General features: G+C 29.7%; 1 protein-coding gene across 1 annotated transcript; it reads right to left on the reverse strand.

Moving 5' to 3' along the window:
- Positions 1–9,306: 9,306 nt before the first annotated feature.
- Positions 9,307–11,109, reverse strand: LOC114371780 (putative UPF0481 protein At3g02645). Its single transcript, XM_028329120.1, has one exon. It carries the CDS (start codon positions 11,107–11,109, stop codon positions 9,307–9,309), a length of 1,803 nt encoding a protein of 600 aa, XP_028184921.1.
- Between the last annotated feature and the right edge of the window lie 6,082 nt (positions 11,110–17,191).

Raw genomic sequence — 17,191 nt, forward strand, 5'->3', positions numbered from 1 at the left:
AGTTTTTGTTTTAGGGTTTCTAATCAATGCCATCACTAGCTAGTTAATGAATTAAAGTATATTTTTATTAAATTAAAAATCATGACAGTACATTTAAAAATTATAGGAGAACTTATTTTTACGTATCTCAATATATTTTATTTTACTTTCTTAATCAATATCCTAAAAATATTGGTTAGCATTTATCTTAAATTTATAATATAAAAATAAAGTAGTAAAATGTTCAATTCACACCAGGCTTATCGGTTTAGGAAGCTAAAATGTTTCACTTTTTTAATCTGTCATATTTTCTTTAATTTTTAAAATATACTAAACATGAATTAATAGAATTTATATAAATACCTCGTCTTAATGGAATGCGTGGGAATCCAACCCGTGGCGCTGCTTGAAGGAGAACATCTTGTAATATTATAGTTTAAAGATCAGAAGGGTGTGGAGTCTATAGCAAATCTTGATGGGATATTGATATTGTTTCCTTTATGCTTTGTCAGTTAATGATCTTGCTGGTGGTTTAAGTTATGGTAGGAAAAAGGAGTCATGTTAGGTCCATTTCCTAAGGGTAACTTAGTCTGTAGATCATCTTTGTAATTAATTAGGTACTTCTGGTACCATTATTAATAAAACTTTTTGATGACTAAAAAAAACTTAGTCTTGTTCTGTATAAAAAGTATCTAGTCTTGTTGTTCAGTCTAGAATTAATAGGTCCTCTAGATTATTTTTAAAATATAAAACTGTGTAAAGAGAAATTTTAATTTATAAAAACGTAGGTATTGTAGATTTCTTTTTTGCCTACATATTGTGTATTTTGTAAAAAAATTTAAAATATTATAATTTTTTTGCCCTACTCAATGTATAATTAACCCCTAATATGATAATATTTTCTTATCATTTCTTTTAAATACTTACGACTAATTAACAATATCTTTGAATGAATTACGGAGGACTCTAAACCTGATCATAGTTAAAATCTTATGGATGAAAAAATATATAATCAAGAGAGGAGACTCATTAAAGCTAGTTAGTTATGTTCTTTTAACAAAAATTAATCATCGACAATAAAATTAGTAAACATTTTACATTAATAATATGATTATCCAAAAAAAAAATTATTCCTTCCTTTTCATTTTATATGACGTTTAGCAAGAAAAATTATTCCAAATTAATTATCATTTACAAAATCAATGAAACATTAGATATATTTTTCCATGGAGTATCCTTAGTGAGAGTAATTGTTATAGTGTAATAATATGATAAGAAAATATAATTAATTAGATAGATAGATAATGTATTAGGAAATTACATAATATGTTTTATGAAATTAAATTTTTTATTTATATTTATTAATACTTATGTCAAACAGGTCATAAACATCATACAAAATGGAACCAAGAGAGTTTATGAAAAATGGCATTTATTACATCTAATAAATATTCTATAGTCAATAAATTTAATGACATTGATTATTATACTTAATTTATTTTTTATTTATTAAATCCATTAATTTTCATTTAATATTTAGTAGTCAACTAATTTCCTGATTAAAAAAATAGTCAACAAATTTAATATAATATTTAATTATAGGCTTAAATACATTTTTGGTTCCTCTTATTAAGTGTTATTTTTTATTTTCGTCTTTGTAATTTTTTTTTTGTTTTAATCCTTGTAGAATATAATTATTTTTTTGTCCTTAAAGTGTTTTAGATAAAAGAAATTTCACTATTTAAAATATTTTTTTATTATTCAAAGTGAAATCTAAAACACTTAGAAGGAAAAAAAATAAAACAAACACATTTTCTAAGAACTAAAATTAAATTTTTTTTACAGGTAAAAAAATAAAAAAACAATAAAATGAAGGAACTAAAAATTTATTTAAGTCTTAATACTATTAATCACTATTCTTAATTGTATTTTACATTTAATAAATACGTTAACTTTCATTTAATATTTAGTAGTTAACAAATTCAATATAATATTTAATGATATCAACTATTATACTTAATTCCATTTTATATTTAATAAATACATTAATTTGAATTTAATATTAATAGCAAAAAATTTCATGATAAAAAATAGTCAACAAATTTAATAAAATATTTAATGATATTAATTGTTATACTTAATTGTATTATATATATATATATATATATATATATATATATATAATCTCTCAGTTCCAGATTTTATATATGAATTTTTAGAGAAAAAGATTTGTTTCAAAATTTAATAAAATATTTAATGATATTTTGTTTCTAAGATTATTTTTAATTAATACTTAATGGGAATATTATATTGGTGATGACTACCGTTTAAAAATCATATGAACTGAGTGAGTAGTGAATAGGTTAACTTTCGTTTAATATTTAAGTCAACAAATTTTCTGATAGAAAAAGTTAACAATTTTAATATAATATTTAATCATATTAGTTATTATACTTAATTCTATTTTATATTTAATGAATAAGTTGATTTATATTAAAAAAAATATTATATTTTTTATTATCATGACAGTTATATGGAGAGTATCTACCAAATTTTTTTATAATTAATCTTTATTGAAAAATTTGATTGATCACTTTTAGTGAAGTCTTCTCTTTTAATTATGTTTTTTTTTCATTCATAAGACTTGAACTCGAGACATTATTTAAGGAGATCTAATCTAGACCATTCGAATTAGTAATTTATTAGTAATAATAAATATTGCATTAATAATTTACTTGAATTTATAGATATAGATAACAGCTATATATGAAAATAATTTACCCCGTGATTTTGCTAGGGTTAAATGAAATGCCAGTGAAAATATTAGAAAACAAAGTTACATTTAATTAACATTTTACCTCAAGTGCTTACCAAAAACCTAGGTAAATTGAATGAATATTGTAGAAAAGAGAATTAAGCGCATTGTTCGTTCAACTATATATATCATCACAGGTCCACTACCTTAATATCATGTTCCCTTGCTAAAAGTTCATACCATGCTGTAATAGACGAAGTAATGGTCTATTCCCCTTCGTCAAAAGAACCGGTCCGGTACTAAACATATGAGAGCTTCGTTCATAGGGACTTTGGCTCACGAATCTAAAGTCACATGTATTTGCACTTATTCCTTTTATTTTAAATCCCATTTTTTCTGTTTTCTTGCTGAACTTAAAAACTCCTGATGTTTGCAAGCTCAAATAGAAGGTCAGAAAATTCTTCAATCCCAAACCCTAAATGACGACTAGTGCTTCCTCTGCAGTAAAACCCTAACCATGGCTCCCTTATTTTTTTCTATCACGAATCTTTGATCTGAAATGTGTAGAAAATTCTTCAAATTAAACCTTAGTCCCGAATTTGCAAATCCATTTACAGGGCTGGCGGGTATTCGATTCAAGTAAATGGTTGATCGATCTACCAAGAACATCATTGAAGAGACTTATCATTCGTTTTGTGAGTTTATGTTGCCTTTTATCTTAGCTTTTTCCTTTTTCATCACGATATTGATTTTAATAATATTTTGTGTGTTCTAATGTGGTAGTGGTGTCTGGGTGATATTTAAGATTTGATGTAGTAAGACTATTAAAAGCACTTTGATTAACTGCTTACAAGTTGAATGCATGTTTCTTTTTCCTACAATTAGTCTCTCTAATTATCAGATAATTATTTGTAATAATTAACTTTTCTTCACCTTTCATTGAAAATTCATTATTATTGACTACATGTGTTGCTCCTCCTTGACAGCTTGTTACATGTTTGATTTTAATCATTATATATATATATATATATATATATATATATATATATATATATATATATATATATATATATATACTTTCACTCTTTTCTTTTCAATCTGTTAATTTATTTCTTTATTTTTCTAAATTCATGCTTTTGAGGTATTAGTGTATAAGCTTGAGTTGTTGATGAATGCGAGGAACTGTGTTCTAAATTTTAGCTGCAGTTGGCCTGTTGTGTTGTTTATCATTTTCATGTTTCCTTCCTTAACAATATAATAAACTATTTAAAACATTATATATATATATATATATATATATATATATAATGTAATTTTTATATTATATACTATGCTTATTTAAAAAACAAATAAGAAAAAGAAAAACTCGTGGTTCAAAATAAATGTCTAACAAACTAAAAAGAAAAAAAATACTTAAAATAAATGGAGGGTCTGTTGGCTCAATTCTTCCAACCCTAATTTTACTATAATCTTAAAAGTGAGGTTGGAATCTTAAGACTTTTAAGGTTATATATTAAAGTTAAGATGGGGAGAATTGGGTCAATGGGTCCAACATTTCTTTATAAATGCTTTTACTTTTATTTTAAATTTGTTAGACATTTATTTTGAGTCATTTTTTCTTTTTTTATTTTTTTAAATAATCATATATAGTATATAATATAAAAAATAAACTAAATAACAATAATAAATATAATAAACTAAAAAATAATAGTAACAAAAATATAATAAACTATTTAAAACATAATATATATATATATATATATATATATATATATTAATTATATCAAAATGTAGTTTTATATTATATGTTATGCTTATTTAAAAAAATATAAAAAAGAAAAACTATTGGCTCAAAATAAACGTTTTACAAACTAAAAAGAAATAAAATACTTAAAAATAATTGGACCCTTTGACTCAATTCTCTTAACCCTATTTTTCCTATAGGATGAAGTCTTAAGGCTTTTATAGCAAATTTAGGGTAAGGAGAACTGGGACATTGGACCCAACATTTATCTATAAGTGTTTTCTCTTTTCTTTTTAGTTTATTAGACATTTATTTTAAGCCAACTTTTTGTTTGTTTTTTTTAAATAAGTATATATATATATATATATATTATTTGTATAATATAAAAACTAAACTAAATAATAAATATAATAAACTAAAAAATATAGTAACAAAACTATAATAAACTATTTAATATATATATATATATATATATATATATATATATATATATATATATTATAATAAACTAAATGCTAATAAAAAACTACGTATAGTTATGAATTTTATTTCCATTAATCTACATGTTATTAGCATATGACTTATTATTATTATCATTATGATTTTTTCAATTTAAGTTTATTTGTTATTGTGATTTTGAGGTTATTTTCTTATTCGCAGTCTTGGTTTCTGCGTTAGTTGTCTTATGACAATGTCCATAAGAGACTGAGTTTAAGAACGATACACAAAATTAAAGAAATGATTTTCTTTATTTATGTTGTGTTTTATGTACAGTAGTATTTATATACAAGTATTTTAGGTAAGAATATAACATCTTACGATTCGAGTTAATTATCATCTTTTGTCCCATTCTTAATCTAAGGTTAAATCTTCGTCCCATCTACAAATACAAAGAAGCAAAACGTAACGACCTCGCAGATCGCAGCAACAGAGAACTGTACCATTACTAAGGCCCTTATCGGCGACACAGATCGGCAACCATGCAGATCCACTTTACTCTGTCATTCTCCCCCTCCTAAATCACCTACTCACATACAGTTTTATAAGTCTTGTCCAAATTAAAATTGGAATTTCATCTAAGGAATATATATATAAGTTTTGTCCATCACCCAATCTAATCATAGTGTAGGATGATAAAATTATTTTTAATAGAGATTTTTTATACAGAATTTGAATTCAAAATTTTATTGTAACGAATCAAATATGTATTACTTTAATCTACACTCATTGAAAATATGCTTTAATTTATTAAATTTTAATCAACTTTACGTAAGCCTAATGAATGACTTTGATCGAGGATAAATTGACTTTTTTTTTTTTATCATATCATCATATATATTATAAAATAAATTACACTCAACTCTATTGTGTTTAGGACTTATTATACTCAAATCTTTTTTTTATTTTTAAATACATTATTTTTAGCTCTTTTCAAATATGGTCGTTACTAACCATATTGAATTTTGAACAAAATGTCCAAAACACCCTCATCATCCAAGTCCAATCTCAGACATCCTTATTCATAGAATCTACAACACCTCTAGCCTCCGTCATCTTCTCCCTTGACATCCATATAGTGGCCACATCCTCTCCGTTGCGCCCCCAACATCTCTGCCAATGAGATCCATTTTGCCATACCCATCATCAGCAACATCCTCGGCACCATGACTGAGGCTGTTCGAATATGGCAGAGCAATTGCTTTGCATTTTATTTGTTGGGGGTGGGACGAAAGTTAGTATCTGCGTAATGTGAGTGGGTGCACATTTATAATTATAACTTTTGTATCTATTTGTTTGACTATGCACATCTGGGTTGAATTAATTGAATTGAGGTGAAGTGAAAAAGTTACTAGAAGAATTGTATAGGAATGAATAATTATAGGGTTTTTTTTTTGCCTCGTGAGGGAATTTTCTGGAAAAGTGAAAATTGGTCCAGATTGAAATACTTACTTGGATATCCCGGTTGCTGATCTGGGTTGTTTATTATGTGCATTAAAACTATGTTTTTCAAGTGTTCATTGTGTTATTTAATTTATTGTTTAAAGCTAGAACATCAAAGTGTGCCAATGAAAAATATAATTAAGGATATTTTGAACAAAAAATTTCATTAAAACTCATGTGCATGGCACATGACGTCCTGGAGTTAAAGGAACAGACGATCAAGGGATCTCTCTGCAACGTGTTCCAACAATGAGAGGGGTTTTTTGTAAGGTTCGCACAATGAGTGGGTTCAAAGTGTAATAAGTCTTAAAATGTTCATTGTATTCTTAAATTTATCCTGGAGTTAAAGGAACATCAAAGTGTGCCCGTAAAAATGATAAAAGATAAGGACAGTTTGGACAATACTTTTATTAATATTACTCATGTGCATGACACATGTAACGAAACAAACCGTCTTTGTGCAACCAGTTGCAACAATGAGGAGATTTGTGTAAGGTTTCACAATGAGTGAATTGGAGTATAATAAGTCTTAAACAAGTGTAATTATTATATATTATATTAAAAATAATTGATTAAAAATGTCAGCACGCTTGTCTTGTTACACTTGTCTTGTTTTGTTTTAGTACAAAAATGCCCCGTCTTCTTTTATTCAATCCAAATTAAACTTACATTAATTAGTTTATATTTAGACTTTTGAAATTAAAATTTAATATTAAATGCAAATTAAATTAAAAAATATTAAATATAAAAGATATAATTTAATATTAAATTATGATTAAATCAATCAAATGTATTATACGATAGTTATATAGCTTGTAATAATTCCAGTCTCCACTTTCTCATATTAACTTTGTTTCAATTCGGATTAAGTATCAAATACAACAACCATAGACTCGAATCCAACGACTGCCAAATCGTGAAAAGTTACAAAGAACTGAGGAAATAGTTATCTCTATTATAATCCCCATCCCAAGGCATCTTGGCATTTCTTGAAGGACCAATAGGCTTGGATAGCAGTTAGAGCCAGGAATACAAGAGCAGCAACAACTGTGAAGTAGATGTTAGTAAATATTTATTTTATAATTTAAAATTTATAAATATATATTACTTATATTAATTCTATTTTTCTATTTTATAAAATAAAATATTTATTTTAGATTCTGTCACGTAAAATTAAATTTTCTATCTTTCTAAGATTTTGTTTATTTGTTTTGATACTTGTAAGTTGGTTTTCAACTATCATATTTTGTTGGTGAATAAGGGGTTGAGAAGGTTTGGGATCCTTTCGCTGCACACGATCGGAATCAGTGGATTGTTGTATATTGGGAAAGGAGCGGAATCAGATTTTTTTCTACCAATGTGGACGTTTTCTCTCTAAGGATATCGTTTACGCGCTTTCACCTAGACTAATTATTTCTTCACCTAATTTTTTTGTGTGCTTATTGTATGATATAATACATTGTTGATTCATATTCTGTCAATTAAAATTATTTTACTATTGTTATTTTGTTATTTAATTTAAAATTTTACATTTACTTTTCATTTATTTCTTTTATTTTATTTTAATTTTTCTAACAGTAGAGACAGCAAGAAAAACCCATCGAGGGTTATATCGTCGACGAGCTTGTCTTGGAGAAGGTTGTAGTCCTTACAGTAAGAGGAGTGGAACACGCATCTGCGTGGTAGAAAGGGAATATCTGAGACGCGGACTATGAAGTGGTGTTTGATGAGGATCCTCTTGGCTGCAGCTAACTTCAGTTCATCTGTCATGGTGAGCCCACCCACACTACTACACAATATGTTTTAATTTTTTTACTAAAACAAATATATTACTAGACAAAATTCAAGATTTTAAAAAATATTCACCAATAAAATATCTTATATAAATTAAATAATACAAAATAAGTAATTATATTTAATAATATTATTTTTTTTATAAAAAAAATTATATTAATAAAAAATTATTTTTAAAATCAATTAAAAATATATTTATATAATATAATATTTATATTATTTTAATAATTTAAATTAAAATAAAAATTTAAACCTACAAATTAATTAAAAAAAAGCTCATACCGAAGTCAGGGTGGTCAAATCGGACTTTCCAATGCAGCATGAAAATGATATATATTGAAATTTTATTTTTTTTTCAAAGATATGTCTAATTCGAGAAAAGATAGGAGAGAAAATGTGTAGTTAGGAAAAGAAACCTTCCAATCACATTAATATTTTTTTTTTCATTGAAAAGGATTTTTTAATTCTAGACCTGTTTCATGGATTTTTTTTTTAATTCTAGATGTGTTTTCTTAAAAAATATGTTTGATAGAATTTTAATATTTTTAAGAATATCTTTGAAAATTCAAAATAATTTAAATAAAACATACATAAGAAAAGAAATTAATTGATAGTATTTTAAAAAACAATTCTCCTTATTCCCATAAAAATATTTCATTCCGGTCCCTCCTCCTCATGAAAATAAAAACAAAAATTATTACATTCATGTGAACCAACAATACAAGAGAACAATTATTCAAAACTAGTAACAATCATGAGTATGAGTACGTAATATATTCGTAAGTTAAATTTTTAGAAATGAACTTTTATTCCCCGAAACAAATGCACTGTATAACTGGTCACTTTTGATCCCATCTCTCAATGAAATCTTTATAGGGTTAGTAAGCTTTTATTTTAGATCACATGATCTCTTATGATTTTTTTTTATATTTATAAATTAAAATAGTTATCTAGCCTGTAAGAATTCCACTCTCCACTTTCTCATATTTAATTTTGTTTTACCGTAGAAGTAATCAAATGAGAAATACATTAAGAATCAAATAAAACAACCATAGACTCAAATCCAACGACTGACAAATTAATCATGAAAAAGTTACAAAGAACTGAGGAAATAATGATCTCTATTGTAATTATAATCCCCATCCGAAGGCATCTTGGTATATCTTGAGCTGCGATGGCAACTATATACGGAGCAATAGGCTTGCACAGCAGTTAGAACCAAGAATACAAAAGCAGCAACAAACGTATAGAATTTCTCTGCAGAATACACGTACTTGACCATGGCCCTATTAACCTTCTGGGAATCATCGTACTTGGCGTTGACTTTCTTAATCACTTTTTCCAGATCTTGAGTGTTGGTAGGCCTAATCGATTTGCTAATCCCATTGAAAAGATCCGCGACGACTTGGTCACTCAGCTCGGTCTGAATGATTTCCCTTTGTACCAACAGCTTCACATCCTCACGAGTGCCAATAATAGCTCTCATTATTTCAACGTACCTTGAAAACACTAAGGGTCTTTTGGAATCAATTAATGACTCGTAAGCCATCAGGTTTCTCATGATCACTTCTGAGTTGACATTCAACTTGATACTAGGCAAAGAAAACATGCACGTTCCTTCATCGTATTCAATGCCTGAGATTCCTCCTAATTTGGCAGGTTGAAACCCAATCCCAGCTTTGTGGAGTTCCGTCACAGATGGGATTGTTGCAACCGAGCGAACATCCTTGTCCAGATTCTTGTCCCGCAAAATTTCTTCACTTGCTCGCTTAACTCCTCCGACAAGCAATGTAACGGATTTGAGGAGTTGGTTTTGACTTTGACGGGTTGATAAGGAACCATATAAACTATCAACCGTAGGCTGAATGAGTCTTGACACGTATTTTAGTAGATCATAAATAGAACGCAACGCCCGCATAAATAACGCTGGAATGTGCCTTATAAGTTCCCAAACAAAAAATATAATCAAGCAGATAAACAGCAGAAAGAAACCTAAAATGGCACGACATACGGAAAAGAATCCCAAGCACAAGGAATAGCATCTGGAACAGCATGTGTTTCTTCTGCTGTTGTTACCTTCTTCTTCATCCGTAGAGGACTGTGGATTAGATTCAAACAGTGGGCTTATGAAACCAAGCAAATGATAAATCAACACACTATCTTGGTTGGATTGAGAAATCGTAAGTTGGCTGTTTCCGCTGTCTATTTTAGGTTTCTCATCCGGTACAATGAAATGGTACATGAGATCCAACAAATGATCATACTCTTGTGGCTTTTTGGAGAGTTGTTGTAAGTGGACAAGTGGACAGTGCTTTTCACATAAACTTTGCATTTTTGCTCCCAAATCTTCTTGGGGTTGAATTTCATCACTTTCGCTTTTGCCCTTGCAGAAGGAGGCTTGGTTGACTTGGTGAAGGACAGGAGTGGGAATTTGGTTCTCGAGCATGTAAACATCACTGATAACAGCGTCAATGGTCAACTCTAGACCAAAAGAGTTGACCAGGGGAAGGCCTTGTCTTCCGGTTAAGAAGCTATAGTGTTGTTGAGGCTCGGCATCGGCACTCCAGTGAAGTAAAGCTAGAAGGAAAAGGCCATCTTGCGCCAGAGCGTAAGAACTTTCAGGTTTTTGAAACGCATCTGCGTGGTATAAATGTTCATAAATGGATTTGGAGATGGGGATTTCGAAGGCGTGCTTGAAGACCCTCTTGGCTGCAGCTAACTTGAGTTCCAGTGTCATGGTGAGCTTGTCATCGAAACTATGGTAGGGCCCGAGGCCCACAAATTGAGGGGTGAAAGCTTCTGGCTTCGCAGAACACAAGGATTTGGGTACACGGCACACGCATGCTCTACCACACTCTTCAGGTTCACCCTCTTTGATTTCTATCACCACTGGCATTATGGTTTTGCTTTCTGATTAATTTTGGCTATGTGTTTAATTATTTTGTTTTAGGGCATGGCTCTGCTAATATTCTTGGTTTCTTAATTTGCAGAGATATATAGAGATGAGATGGAAAAGGCTAGGTTTCCAGAATTTATTGCAAGTTGACAATTATTTACTCTCATCCTAATCACATGTCCCAATTGCATGTGTTAAAAACCTCCGAGGTTACCCACAGGCCAGAGGGTCTTGGTCTTTTAGAAAATATAAGTAAACGGGTCACCTTCCATCTGTCTCATAATAACTTTTTATAGGGTTAGTAAGCTTTTTTTTAAAAATAAATATATATATATATATATATATATATATATATATATATATATATATATATATATATATAATTCTAGATCACATCTATCTTTATGGGAAATAATTTATTAAAGAGTCTCGCTAATTAATGTCTTGCTTCATGCATTAAAATATTAAAAAGATATTTTTTTTTTATAAATTAAAAATCAGATGTGAGCGTATTTTAAAATCATCGAGAAACATATTTTTACATATTTCAACAAAAAATTATATTTTTACTTTCTTAACCAATGTTTTTAGAATCTGCACTATCATAATTCATAAATAATGATTTTAACATCGAACCTTAATTTTACAAGTAAAATTGATGTTAACAAACGCAGTGATCTAGTAAATAACATGAGTTTGTTAACATCAGTTTTACCAAAAACCAATATTACTCAAGAAAGTAGGGAAAATTAAACATCAATTTTTTTTAAAAATTGATGTTGAGGTTACTTCGTATACGTCAGTTTTTTTTATTTAAAAAAATTGATGTTGTGAGATCTTTTAATAATTGTTAATATGGCCCAGAAAATCTTGAACTTCGGTAACTTTGAAACCTTTCACTCTCATCACTCTTACTCGAACGCTTTGACACTTTGATTTGCAACCTCTCGCAACATTGTTGTTGGACCAGTGGCCTCAGAAATCTTAAGATGGGATGGATTAATTTTCCACTAACAAACTTTTAACCCCCTTCTAAAAGAAGAGATAGGCTTGGAATGCAGAAGAAGCAGCAATCAATTTAGTAATGTTCTTTAAACATGCAAGACAAAATCGATTGCAATAAAATGAATGAGATAAGGGAAGAGAGAATGCAAACACAGTTTTTATACTGGTTCGACAAAGTTCGTGCCTACGTCCAGCACTCAAGCAACCCACTTGAGGTTTTCCACTCCCTTTGTAAAAATCCGTTTACAAAGTCTAAACCACACAGGGACAACTCATCCCTTGTGTTCAAGAATCCTTACAATTAACTTAAGAGACCCTCAGTCTCTTAATCAATCTCTTTGAAAGAGAAGAAAGAAAGAAGAATTCTCTCTTGAAGAGAAGGATATTACAATTGAAGTCCATGGAGAAACTCTTAATGGATTTGCAAGTATTTGCCCAAGAGTTTCTTTTGAGAGAGCATTTGATAATGAAGTTTTCTTGGAATATCTCTCTCATTCATTTTGTGTCCCAAATCACCTATTTATAGACCTTTGATGACCATTTAAAAATCTCTTGAACAGATGTGACTCTCAGGAGTTATTTTCTGAAGAGTTGTGACTCTTGAGAGTTATTCTCTGAATTTCTTAATTCTTGACTTGGATCAAACTTGAGAAGCGTTTATCTTTGAAATCATCAAAATCATGTATACATACATTCATAGCATTGTAACTCTATCACTGCCGACATTGCAACCTCTCGCGGCACTGCATTAGATTTGCACTAGATTTGATCAGAGTGCGTTCAAGAAACTTGGTTTCTTCTAATTTGCACTAGATTTGATTTGTCCTAGTTTTGCTATAGTACAAGTTTGATTTTGATTATGATTTTTTTTTCCTTTTCTATGTTTATGATATGTTGAATGTCCATATGGATAATATGGATTTGGGGTTTAGCTGTTCATTTTCTTTTTATTTGTGTTAAACAAATTTAGAAATAGATAAATGAACTGAAATTAAACATTAAAAAGAGATAAGATGGAGAAGACAAGTGTTGCTCACCTAAGGTTTCACTTGAGAAAAATGAAAAATGTTTCTCTCATAATTAGCTTATGCATAAGTTAAATCAAATTTAATTTAGAAGAGTTAATAAGAGGGAATTTTTACATATTAACTTATGTATAAGCTAATTTTAACTTACAAAAAAATTATTTTAGTTTTACCTTCTTTTTTTTTCTTTTAGAAGTAGGTGTTTTTTTTTGTTAATCTTGTAGCTGACATTATTTAGTGGGATAAAATTTTATTGGTTGCTAGTTAGTGATCATGAAGTTGTTATTTAAGAGTTGTTAGTTAAAGAGGTCTAATTTTCAATGTAATTTGTAGGCACTTTTTAATTTTGGCTATGTGTTTAATTATTTTGTTTTTGGGCATGGCACTGCTAATCTGCTTGGTTTCTTAATTTGCAGAGATATATAGAGATGAGATGGAAAAGGTTTCCAGAATTTTCTCTGATAATCACAGCCGTTGGTTTATTTATTACTAAATATATGATTTATTATATATCATCGTCAAAGAATTGAAACTCCAACTACGAGAGAAATCATTTTAAAATGGTGATGACTCAATAAAATAAATATTTATAATTATTAGAAAGTTTTGGATCATTTTCCGTTATAGTTTAAATTAAATGTGTACATAGTACATACTATATATTTTTTTTTATCTTTCTAAAAACCTACTGGCACTGCTTGTCTTTACTCGTAGTGAGATGGGCTCATGGGAAAGCTTCCCGGGTTCTTCACTATTTCGTTTTTTAGTTATTGCAACTTGACAATTATTTACTCTCATCCTAGTCACATGTCCCAATTGCATGAGTTAAAAAACTCCGAGGCTACCCCACAGGTCAGAGGGTCTTGGTCTTTTAAAAAATATAAGTAAACGGGTCACCTTCCATCTGTCTCATAATAAATTTTTATAGGGTTTGTAAGCTTCTTTTTTTTAAAAAAAAAAAAATATATATATATATATATATATATATATATATATATATATATATATATAATTCTAGATCACATCTATCTTTATGGCCATGGGAAATAATTTATTAAAGAGTCTCGCTAATTAATGTCTTGCTTCATGCATTAAAAAATATTAAAAAGATATATATATATATATATATATATATATATATATATATATATTATAAAAATCAGATGTGAGCGTATTTTAAAATTATCGAGAGACATATTTTTACATATTTGAACAAAAAATTATATTTTTACTTTCTTAACCAATGTTTTTAGAATCTGCACTATCATAAATAATGGTTTTAACATCGTCAAGTTAACATCAGTTTTACACGTAAAATTGATGTTAACAAATGCGGTGACAATCTCATAAATAACATGAGTTTGTTAGTATCGGTTCTTGGTTACATTGATTTTTAAAAAAATTGATGTTGAAGTTATATTGTATATGTAAGTTTTTTTTATTTAAAAAAATCGATGTTGTGAGATCTTTTAATAATTATTTAGCGCAAAAAACCGTGAACTTCAATAACTTTGAAACCTCTCACTCTCATTACTCTCACTCGAATGCTTTGGCACTTTGATTTGCAGCCTCTCGTAGCATTGTAACTCTGTCACTGCCGGCATTGCAACTTCTCGTGGACTGCAACATCACTGTTGCCCTCAGTTGCGACGCGCTACAACCTCACTCTCACTCTCACGGTTCTGCAACTGTCGGTCACGAAAGATTAGGTTTCTTCTCCCTTCTTCGTGTTTTTGTACTTTGTTCTCCTTCTCGCACTGCCATTTGAAGTCCTTCTTCCTTTCTCTGTCTTACAAGTACCCTTTATCATTTCATTTCTCTTCATCCATCGCGTTAGTTTGACAGGACGCATTATAAAAGAACTGAAGCCTGATAAGTCTTTGATATATATGTGTGTGTGTGTGTGTGTGTGTGTGTGTGTGTGTGTGTGTGTGTGTGTGTGTGTGTGTGTGTATTGTTTACAACATATTTGATGAAATGTGCATGTGTATGTGAGGATAATAGTCTGTATGTGTAACTGATTTATGAAGCAACTGATTTTGCATATTAATTCTTGGACCACGAACTAGTTAATGGTTAGGATTGAATGTTGTTGGTTTATGAAGCCTTTGAGGCAACACAAAGACTTCTTCTGTTATTAATTAAGCTCACTAACTAGCTATGACTATGAGTATCTATATGTATATAAGTTTGATGTATTTTCTTTCAAGTTATGGTGCATTTTCTGAAATTGGATGCCGGTGTCATTAATTAGGCATTAATTGAAACTAAATGCATTTTCAAGTTATGGTGTATCTATATGTATATAGGTTTATGGGAATGATGATTGATGCAGGTGGTGATTGAGTTTATCATACAATAAGCACAAAGAAAAAATAAATTAGGAGAAGAAATAATTAGTCTGGGGTGAAACGCGCAAACGCTATCCTTAGAGAGAAAACGTTTCCATTGTTCTGGTAGAAAAATTTGGTTGCGTTTCTCTCTCATGATATGACAACCCGTGCTTTAAAAAATAAGTTTTTATAAGAGAAAGAAGAAAGAAAAGTAGAAAGTAAGAAATCAAACTGTTGTTCTGCTTGTGTGTTTTTTAGTGAGAAGAAAAAAAATATATATAAACATAGATTCTCTTATGCAATAATAAAAATTTGACTAGAAACCAACTTAAAGTATAAAAAAATGTAACAAATTACATCAACTCATTAAAATAAAATCTTATAAAGATGAAAAATCTAATTTTAGGTAAAAAATTCTAAAATAAATATTTTATTTTATAAAATTAAATTAATATAAGTAATATATATTTATAAATTTTAAATTATAAAACAAATATTTACTAACATAATCATCCTACCCTCTCCTTCTTTCTCACCGTTGATGGATTGTTCTTGTTGGCTTTCATAACGCTTCTCACCAGCAGCACTACTGGCGGCAACCCGTAAAATTCTCAAACTTGTTAACTGGAAACCTCAGGGCTCAGGATGCTCTTGTTTAACGCTGCTGGTGTGGAATTGACCAAGAAGGTTCTTATCAGGGAAGTTTTCATGCTCGAGAACCAAATTCCCTTTCATGTTCTTGAGCAGATCAGTGGAGAAAAAATTATTCAATCAGAATCAAAAGGTGAGGGCCTGCGTTCGAACGTGGAAAATTTCTGTAAATAACACTGTCTTCTGGTGAAATTACAAGTGTTACCCAACCACACTGTTCATTGGTTGGATCTCATGTACCATTTGATTGTACCTAGGTCTCAGCCTCAGCCTCAGCCTCAGCCGGAGCCTGAACCTCAGGCGCCGGATCCCGGGGTTGAAGAATTTTTCCTAACATACTTTGGATTCGGGCAATGGGAAATACTTGCGTTACCGGTGATAATGTTTTTTATTCATTCCGGCATATATATTTGTTTTTCTCCTTGTGAAGCTACTTCCTGCACAGCCTCAACCTCGGCTAGAGTCCGAATATGATCCGATCTTCTGCAGATGGGAATACTTTCTTCCGGTATATTTTGTTTATCTCATTCTGAGGCTATTTCTATGGGTGATAATTTTAATATTTCGTAAAATTAAAATGGTTTTCAGCCATTGTTTTCGGTTGGTTAAAATAGCATTTCGCCGGAGAAACTTAAACTCTGTGATTCGTTGGTTACATGGTGCTCTATCCAGCTGGAAGATAGTAGGGTTAATAATCCATTAGTCAGATCCTTGACACAAACGGTTGCAAATCTTATGGAGATCACAGAAAGGCGACAGACGTCAACAGATTCTAATGAAGGTGCTCCCCGGGATGAAAAGCTTCCATCTGCGAAGCAACTCCGCAATGCCGGGATCTTCTTCAAACCAGCGGAAAGGGGCATCTCATCCATTGATTTCGATGACAAAAACTGCGTTTTTACTTGCCTAGTATCAGATTTGATGTCAACTCAGAAGTCATCATCAGAAACCTCCTTGCATACGAGACGTTAATTGAATCCAATAGTCCCTTGATCTTCACAAGGTACGTTGAGTTAATGAGAGCTATTGTAGTCACTCCTGACGATGTGAAGCTTTTTGGTAGATTCT

The sequence above is a fragment of the Glycine soja genome, chromosome 10 (genome assembly GCF_004193775.1).
Source record: "Glycine soja cultivar W05 chromosome 10, ASM419377v2, whole genome shotgun sequence".
NCBI classification, from domain to species: Eukaryota; Viridiplantae; Streptophyta; class Magnoliopsida; order Fabales; family Fabaceae; genus Glycine; species Glycine soja.

Coding starts and splice junctions, on each gene's coding strand:
- LOC114371780 (XM_028329120.1), bottom strand. CDS start 11,109: ATGCCAGTGGTGATAGAAATCAAAGAGGGTGAACCTGAAGAGTGTGGT.